At 39.9% G+C, this 10,000-nt stretch overlaps 1 protein-coding gene across 1 annotated transcript in view; it reads left to right on the top strand.

Moving 5' to 3' along the window:
* PLXNA3 (plexin A3) overlaps positions 1-10,000 on the top strand; it is a 1,436,523-nt gene that overhangs the window by 515,137 nt on the left and 911,386 nt on the right. Inside the window, exon 4 of the mRNA XM_044080266.1 lies at positions 6,722-6,850. Coding sequence (XP_043936201.1) covers positions 6,722-6,850 — 129 coding nt within the window. The remainder of the gene's footprint in view (positions 1-6,721; positions 6,851-10,000) is intronic.

Raw genomic sequence — 10,000 nt, 5'->3', positions numbered from 1 at the left:
GAAAGAGTGTTCTGCCCAAAAATATGACTTGTCACACATAGCATAGCTGTTATATATGTTCAATTATTAACTGGTGGTGGCAGCCATGATGTGTTAGGCAATGTCTCATTGGGCAGTTTATACATTTTTGTGCTCCCCCAAATGTATGGTCATTATAATTTCACTGTCTGTGCTATTGTTATGTCTTACTGCCTGGTCATTCACTCTAAGGTCACAGTCCATAAGATAGAAACACTGATGTATACTTGTAATTTGGCAGCTGGCTTACATGCCTTCCAAAACATGTTGCATGCTTCTTGCATGAAGAAATCTAACAAATTTAGTTCGAGTCAATGGAAAAACAAATCCTCAAATTAATTTAAAAAGGTGAACTTAGTGTATCCTTGAAAGTGTATTCTTTTTTGTGCATGAATGTTTTGCATTTACTACTGTTTGACATACATTGTTAGCTGACTTCTTTGTATATGCAGTGCCGTTTTACAATATTGGGAATTCCTTAATTATCGTGTTGTTGAGTGGAGCATGAGTTGTGTTAATACTAACACTTACTGATAAAATGAATGTATACATACACTCACTGGTTACATTCAGCACCTGTCTTAGTATTTTTTTGTTTCAAAATTCCCATTGTGACTTTTGGGAAAGTGTGCCGTCAGGGTCAAGCACAAAAATAATTTCTCAAGAGTGAAAGGGGGGCCATGGTTTAGTTCTGCAGAAGCAGCTGGGCCTGGTTATTACTGCGTGTTACTGTCCAGCCCCAAATCCAGCTGAAACATGTCTGTTTTTGGAGCTCACTAGAACAGGAATTCAAACTAAATAAACTGGTTATTAAAAATGCCTTTTTGATTTCAGCAGCATTTGGAACCAAGTTTGCTTTCTGCTTTACTAACAGTTTCATGCTAATTTAAACAGTTTTGTGCTGATTTAACAGTGGGTACAGCAAAAATAAATTCCAACCACTTGGAGCAACTATTCCATTGTCCCACTAGGGGCTCCAGTATCCTAGACCTGGTCATTGCCAACATGGGAGATAGATGCTCCACACCAGTGGTCACCCCCTCATTGGTCAGGTCTGACCATAAGCAAATCACCCTTGACATCCACATCCCACCTCCACCCCCCAGTAAGGAAACCTCCGTAAAACCTTCTCCAAAGCCAACTTCATGCTACTCAAGTCAAAAGTGACAAATGTCATGACACCCAGGCAGATGGGATCTAAAAGTTCGACTGCCGAACCCTACACTAAGGCACTGTATGAACCCATCCACTCGTGCATGAATCGTGCCATCCCAAATAGAACCAAGACGCTCTCCTCCAAAAAAAGGAAGCTAATATGGAGGTCCTCTGCCATAAACAAACTATACAACAGAAGGAAGAAACTGTTGCAGAAAAGAGGAAAATCCCAGGATGCAAAAAACTCCCTTACCAGCCTCAGTAAGAAGCTTAGATCCCTCATAAAATCCTCCAAAGCTAGTTACGAAAATAAAATTGCCAAAGATTCCAAAGACAACCACAAGGCATTCTATAGTTATATCAAGGATCTAAATGGCAGTGCTCAGATCTGCTCTTAGCTACAACAGAATGGCATTAAATATACTGATCCCAAGGATATTGCCAATATCCTGGCAGATCGATTTAGTGCCAACTTCACCCCTCTCTTACCCCTTAAAGGGCCCATCTCAATACCAAAAGATTGTCAAATTCCGGTAATCACGGCCACGCAGGTAGAAACCACACTCTCCAAAGCTAAGAATACAGCATCCATGGGACCAGATGACATGCCGTGCTGTGTACTACATGAACTACAAAATGTACTGGCACCTCACCTAAGTGTCATGTTTAATCCTAGCTCACCTCAGGCTTCATGCCCACTGAGTGGCGCACAGCTACAGTTATAATCCACCTTGGATCCCAGGAACTACCATCCCATCAGACTGATGAGACTGATCTGCAATGGCATGGAACGCATTGTCATGGAACTTATAAACAAAGACATCGGCAACCTTCAAACACTGGACCCCACCCAGTTTGGGTTCGTGAAGGGCCGATCTTGTCTCCTGAACCTGATTGACTTCTTCGAATCAGTCTCCAGAGCTGTGGATGAGGGTAAGGCAGTCCACACAGCCTATCTGGACCTCACCAAGGCCTTTGACACCATCTCCCACTCTGGAATCATAGATAAACTTACTAAGCTAGACATAAATCCCTACGTCACTCAATGAGTTGCCAACTGGCTTACTGACAGAACCCAGACTGTAAAGGTAACCGACTCCAAATCCAGCCCCAGACACATGACAAGTAGAGTACCTCAGGGTTCAGTCCTGGGACCGCTCTTGTTTGGCATCTGCTTCTCTGAAGTACAGGCCAACACTAAGGGACTCTGGCTAACAAAGTTCGCAGATGACTGCAAACTGGGAGCCATTATTGAATCCCCAAATGATGTAGATATTATACAAAAGGGCCTTACAGAAACAGATGCTTGGTGCCAGAGCCATGGGCTCAAGCTTAATGCCAAGAAATGTATAGTTATCCCCTTTGGGAAAAACCATGTACCCATGAATTACCACACAGGTGGCAGTACACTAAACACTGAAAATGTGATGACAGACTTAGGGACACAGGTGGACAGTGGTCTCACCTTCGATAACTACATCGCCACAACAGTCAGGAAATCCTTCTATGTGGCACACCTCATCACTAAGGGCTTTTCATCCAGAAAAAAGGAGGTCATTGTCCCACTGTACTCATCCCTCATTAGACCCATTATAGAGTAAAATGCCCATTTGGTAAGTACCTCACAAGACATCTGCAACAGCTGGAAAGGCCGCAGAAATACCTAACTAAAAGAATCACAGGCCTAAAGCAAATGCCCTATGCTGACCGTCTAAAAAAAACTCCAGCTATACTCTGTGGCATACCGTCTACTCGGAGGCGATCTCTGCTTAACATACAAGGCCATGTCAAACCCTGAGCTGTTGGACATGCTCCACTTAAAGAAATCCCAGTCCCTCAGAGCCACATGCTCCAGGGATCTAAACCGTGTCATCACAATGAACAAAACATGCTGGAGGGATATGTTCCTGACCAAGAGACTCCCCATATTCTGGAATAGACTGCCCATACATGTCAAGCAGAGCACCTCCTTGGCCCTCTTCAAAAGGAACCTTGACAATTGGATGGGAAATAGGAAATTCATCCCTCGGATCATGTCAGTCGCCCTGCTAGACAGGGGTCCAGGGAAGTAAATATTGTGGGAAGAAATATTCTGGAAATTGTTATGGCTAGGCTTGTATAGGCCCTAGGGCCGATAGTCTAGTACCAACCTATGAATCTATAAGTATGTTTATTTAAAACAAAAGGGGGTTAGTTTAATTTTTCCTTTGGGTCCTGACTGAATTACCTTCCTCTGCTTTCATCACTTAGGATCTGCATGTCTCAATACTGTAGCAATTTTTTCGACACCTGCTGAAAAAAAAACAGTGATTTCTAGCTAAAGGGCTACAAATCAGTGGTAAAGTACTAGCCAACTCTGTTGTTATTTTCTAATAATATTTTCTAATAATATGGTTACATGTTAACACTTTCAGTGTATGAAAAGTGGAAGTGATATGTAGGGCATTATCCTTTTTTCTTTCTATATGTTGGAATGGGTACTTTCCTTTGTTTCAGGCTTGGGATTCTCACCTCCTCCCAAATGTGTTGCCTCACTGTTTTCATTTATATAGTAGGGAATGTTTCCCTTTCTCTTTTATAATTATATTGTGACACATCCCATTCTGAGTCTACTGTACCATTGCACATTATTTTTTGCTTACTGGAAATGTACTTTGTTTTCTTTTGTGAGCCATATATAAGCTCCTCTTTCTTTCATAGAAAGCACTTTTTATAGCGACTCATACCTCTCAATCTCTTAGCCCAGAGATAGGGACAATTTTTAAATACTGCTGTTATAAACTTAGAGAAACTTGTTAGAATTTAAGATTTATTAGCATGCATCTTTTGAAAGGTATGAAGCCTAAAACTCAAATTTGTGTCTTTATTTTGTGACTTCACTCCTCAGTGATTTGCCAGAAAAATGCAATTTTTAGTGGAACAGCAAAAAAATGTGCCTTTCCCACTTCTTAATAGTTGTATGTCTTTGTGAACTAAGTCATTTTCTTTTTAAGACTGTTGCCGAGTTAACACTGCAACAGTCATTTACCTGTCAAATGTCTTTCTTGATTATTTTGTTACAGTGAAAGCTTACTGTATAGATTTATTGGGCTTTCAGATGCACAATTTTGTGTCCATATGCAGACTATACAAAAAAGGGCAGAAAGGCCTTTGTTATTTGTCTCGGTCTTTAAACGGAATGTACTAAGAACAACTGCAAAGAAGCTAGTTGTTTTTAAAGAGAAAGAATTGTTTTGTTCTTGATTTTCCTATACTCATGATTTTCCTCATCACATGCTTTCCTGTATTTGAAAGAACAGAACAGGCAACTAGCTTCTTTGCAGTTGTTCTCAGTACATTCCGTTAAAGTGTGGATTTCTTTCAAGAGTAGACATTTCATAATTGTGATGCATTCACCATTTTCTGTTACTGCAAAAAAAAAATAAACAATTGATATCCTGTTAGCTATAGTGAAAGGTTATTTCAAACCAAACCACTGATGCAAAGACAGTGTGTCATCTATGTTGCTGGTATTCTAGGTTTGGAAGCAAGTTTGGCCAATTAGAGCATCAGAGGGAAGGATAGAGAATCCATGTGGCAGCTAAGGTTTATTCGTGTTGCGGGCATGATCACTTCTGTTTTAGTATGCAAGTGGGAACCGAAAGTATACCTCCACAGTTCAGCTCAAACATGGATTGTGTGATGATAAAGCATGCCCACACTAAAGGAAATAGAAAAGTATACAGAAAGACTCATGACGCCCATGTAACTAACAGGTAACTTACAACAACTTCTAGACTATCACCAGACTGTCACCTTTGGTGCAGCTCTACTCATATGCCTCAAGGAAGGTGTTCTGCAATCCAAGGAAGGGTATTGCACTATAGTAGGGATAAGCCAGGTAGCAAAATAAAATGCACAACTTTGGTGCTCAGGGTATGTCAGGAGATGGATGCAAGATGTTAACATGGAGTATAGTAATTAACCTGAGTGCTGAAAAGAAAATGCTAATAAAGATTAAAATAATAAAGACCGTAGACCTAAATGGCCTCTTCAGCACAAGTTTCTATGGTAGCCATATAGTTATAGTGGTCTTCAGTTTTGCTAAGGTCAAACTCAACTTTGAAATGATTTGCTGTCCTTGAGGGAATCCTTTTAAGAGGTGCTTTGGTTTCTTTTGTTTTCTGCTATACAGTTGTCCCTAATTTTAGGGGTATCTGATTTCTTCTCAGAATGTTGAATTATCTCTTATAAAGGGTATGTGTCTTTATGTCAGAAAAGGGTAGCTGTAGAGATAGTATTCTTCTGAAACTGGTCACTTACTAGTTGCATTCAGCTGTATACCTAGCAATGGCCTATTTGCAAAATATAACTTGGTATACACTGGGAGGGCAGTAGGAAGTCTGTGAAGGTGACACTGTATCCAAGGAATTATGGGATTATGTGTTATTAAAACACTAAATCCCTATAGAAGATAAAATGAAAGTCATTCTAATTTAAAGTAAAGGGATAGTGATGTGAGGTCAGGTTCAGTGAGTCATATTGGTTATCGACTGTGATTTAAGAGTAAATCAGTTAGTTGAAGGAAAACTGGAAGAGCAGAGATAAATACAATGTTTTTGTACCAAGCAGTACATTTAATATAGCAAGAAAAGTAATTAATTGCACTTAGTTGACTGGGTTAGTCCCACTAAACCAATGGCCTCTTTTCAGGGGACACGAGGTGGTAAATACATTTTGCATTTCCTGGCCAGTGCATATACTAATAAGAAGCACATGGGTGTAATACTTAGTGCTTCTCCCTCTCAGTCTGAGAGTTGGGGTTCAGTTAACTGCAGATAATTCACTTTCTTTCTCACTGCTCTTAATTAAGAATTCCAAATAGAGTTAAAGTTACATATCTCACTAAAATGTACCTCATTCTTGTGGCAGGTAGTCAACATCATGGCCAGTTTTGTGCCAGGTTTGTGGCAATGAGCTGCTGTTCTCTGTAATGTAACACCTCTTCCAGTGGATAAAAACTATATGTGCTTGTGTGTGTGTGTGTGTGTGTGTGTGTGTGTGTGTGTGTGTGTGTGTGTGTGTGTGTGTGTGTGTGTGTGTGTGTCTGAACATGCATACATTTGTTTGTGAAATCATATTTCGTGGACCATTTTCAGGCATGATCCAAGCCAGAAGTGTAAATGTAGTAGATAGACACAGGATAAGGAAGCCAAAAAACAATCAGATGAAATGTTGTTTGCATGTGGGAGAACAGAGTACCCTGAAAGCAAAACTGCATGTGTTGGAATGGACATCAAACTTCAGTTAGTAAACAGCTGTCAGGACTGAACCATAGATTCATGAGACAGGAATGTTAATCACTGTAACACAATGCTGACACACATTACTTTGTAGGCTAATGTCTTTCACTTCATTTTGTTTACTGTATGTTAGCAGTTTGCTTAATGTATGTTTTCAGAAAACAAGTCTTAAATAAAAATAGTTTTGCTAATATAGTGTCAAAGGTTAGAAACATAATCCAATTTAACAAAGTGCTGCTACTAATCAGCTGAATATTTTTATTCAGATCCGGGTTGATGGTCTCCAGAATGTCCTGCTGTATGAAACTGTGCCTGTTGTAGAGGGAAGTCCCATTCTTCGAGATATAGTTTTCAGCCCAGACCTGCAGTACATCTATCTGCTAAGTGAAAAACAGGTAAGCATGACACCGAGGAAGAAGAAGGTGGAAGTTCTTATTCTGAAACTTGCATTTAAATTTTCCTTTATATACACACTTTAGAGAACTACTGGTAGAACTTTCCAGTCTGAATAAATGCTGCTGCCATGGACTAAATGAAGCAGAGACACTTGTGAGGTACTTTTAACTGGAGGTGAGGCAGCTTTTCTGCAGCTGGTTCTTTACTGAATATGAAGTAAGAGTTTGTCAAAATGAGAAGGGTTGCTGTTCTGAGAATCTGGTGCCTTCCTTCTTATTTAGCATTATTGCTGCATCTTTCTTGTTATAAAAAAATCTACCTTTGATGCCAAATAATTATATAAAAACCTCATGCTTGTTTAATCAAGGCTTCTATAGATTCTGTATGAGTGTGAGGAGGTTGTTGGACTATTTTTTTTAAGATACAGTATGGCACTGCCCAAGTAATATTCTTAAACTCCATACACATATCCATTTTTTTTATTTAATGAACGTTGTGATAATGCGTAGTATCAGCTTATGGTCACGGTTCACTTTCCAACAGCTACATGTGACTTCTGTTTTTATTTACATTGATCCTTTATTTAAGAATAACATTTGCATTGCTTGCTATATAGAAGGTTCTGTCTAATCGTTTCTTATGGAAAATGCAGTTGACTGTATGAATTTCATCCAGTCCAGCATACTCATACAGAGCAAGCTGTAAACATCTTAACACACCATGGCAGATATTGTAGTCTTCACTAAAATCTGTCACTAAAAGATGAGGGCTGCAACATACTTTTGTTTACCCTTATTTCCATCCCTTTTACCCCTATAACTATCCATACGTCTCCAGCTCTGACATTCATTCTACTAGAACAAAAAGGTGAGTGCTGGAGACAACAGCCATCAGAATGTTCTTCCCCCATCACATGGCAGGCACAGTGCAGATCCATCCCTGATGGATCCCTTACACAGCCACAAAATTAACACTACCTGAAACACTAGATCCAAGGACCTGAACTTTGGTTGCGACATAAAATCGACATGCTGGTAAAACTGATATGCATCTCAAAGGATCCCCATGTTGTGGAATAGGCTCCCCATACATACAAAGTAAAGTTAATTCCTGACACCATTCAAATGTAACCTTGACCATTAGATGGGAAGTTGTAAATTCACCTCTGGTCTTGCCCCATAACTCTCATGGACAGAGGCTGAGAGTAAATATTCCCTAACTAACACCCCCCTCGCAAAACCTCTAGCAACCACCTAACTAACGTAACCCTCCATATAGACGTCCAAAGTACATGGGGCACAACTGGAATGAGTTGCACAGCTAGGCTTATAAAGACCCTAGCAGTCATTAGCCTAGTATATACCTATGAACTTATAAACCTGGATACACCAAGCTAATTGCAAATACATATATCTGCACTCTCACAATGTGTAACAGGAGGGCAAACACACCTTGGCCAGGCTTGAGCACCAAGTCTGTGCGCACCAGAAAACAGAAGTGGGTTTAACAGTCTGTCTCCAGGATGGAGAAACCTGATGTTAACCACTCACTTGTATATCTCCCCTTCCAGCTCCTTTATCAGACTGCCATTTGAACCCATGGCACCAGGGCTATAGTCAAGGCCTCATACATATATAGCCTAGATTTAGGGCATACTAGACTTTATTTTGTATTCCTCTATGTACTTGCATGCTTTGATCCAGCCAATAATAATATTGGACTTTATTAACTAGGCCTGTCTAAACTAAAACTTTTTTTTTTTCTACCGCATGCTTGGCTGGTTTGTATGCATTGTCTTTGCCCCAGTATTAGTGTTTGTTTGCGTCCATCTGCCCAGGGGAGATATTCCCCAAGTAGCTAGCCACTAGCCTTCTACAGAGGGCAAATTCTGTACTGTTGTCATAAAGAAGAGCTGGACTTTGGTTGGTATTTTGTTTCCTGGAACTGACATGCTTGCATCTAGATAGATAATTTAGCCCTGATTGATAATGACCGAGGCAAGCTCCCTCCCCATGCCAGAAAGTTTTGTTATTTTTGTCATAAAATTGAAATCTTAATTTACAGATATGAAAAGCATTTAACATTAAGTTTGAGGACTGTCAGTGCAATATCAAAGCAGTTGAAATGTAAGTGTATTTAAGGGGAAAATCTATGCTAAGTCCAAAATTGCTGTATCTTAGAGAATTGCCTTTCACTGATCTGCAGCACTCTTATAGTTAGTGTACATCAGTAGTATGGGGGGTGCACCCCTCTCAAAAACAGTGGGGAGTGTAGGGATTTACCCCCTTGTGAAAAAGTTTTTTTTAAATTTATAACAGCTATCTTTCTCAATTTACAATTATTTGTAGTGACTCACACGTTTTCAAAGTTTCAGGACTCACATTGTCAAGTCTCAAATTTCCAGTAGGTTACTATTTCCACCGTATGCTACTTTGTTCTTAAGATCCAGTCTTAAAGCTTCTTAGAGCTAGCAGTTGGTAAAATAGAGAGTTTGTAACTGCTGCTTTAAAAAATAGCTCTCTTTTATAACACAGCTCTTTTTGGCTTCCTTATACCTTAAGTGCAAACTGGAAGAGGTTCTTTCTGGAAGAGTTCAAATCTCCAATGTTTTATTTTTATTTTTATTTTATTTGTTGGTTTATTCCATTTGTGAACTGGACTATTTTGACTGAGCTCAAGGAGCCTCCCTTCAATAGAGGCCTAAGGAGAAAACACCAACAAAGTAAAATACATTATCGTAATTCTACATTGTTTTTACAGATGATGGGGTAGTAAAGAAATCCTTGCCTAAGCCTCTTAGATATCCTACAAGCTTACCTCAGCCAAGTAGTCAAAATTCTAACACCAGACCCATTTGCACCCCTGCTGTCACTAGGAGTCACATGTACTGCAGACCTCTATCCCTAAGGTCTCATAGGCCTGCATCACTTTCCAGAAATGTTTTGATCATTGGTGACTCCATTATAAGGCATACAGACACAACAGTCACCAGTTTGTAAGGAATAAAGTGACAGATGCCTTACTGGTGCTAGGACTAGGGATGTGACTAGGGCCTTTAGACCTCTTCATCACCACAGATACAATTATGCCCTTTTTGTTGCCCATGTGGGGGGGGGGGGTGAATGATTTTGGGCATTCCACTCTGTGGG

Source organism: Protopterus annectens, chromosome 8.part0 (genome assembly GCF_019279795.1).
Source record: "Protopterus annectens isolate FY-2018-M chromosome 8.part0, PAN1.0, whole genome shotgun sequence".
In the NCBI taxonomy this organism is placed as follows: Eukaryota; Metazoa; Chordata; order Ceratodontiformes; family Protopteridae; genus Protopterus; species Protopterus annectens.
Note: the sequence above shows the minus strand (reverse complement) of the source record. Positions and strands in the feature narration are given on the sequence as shown.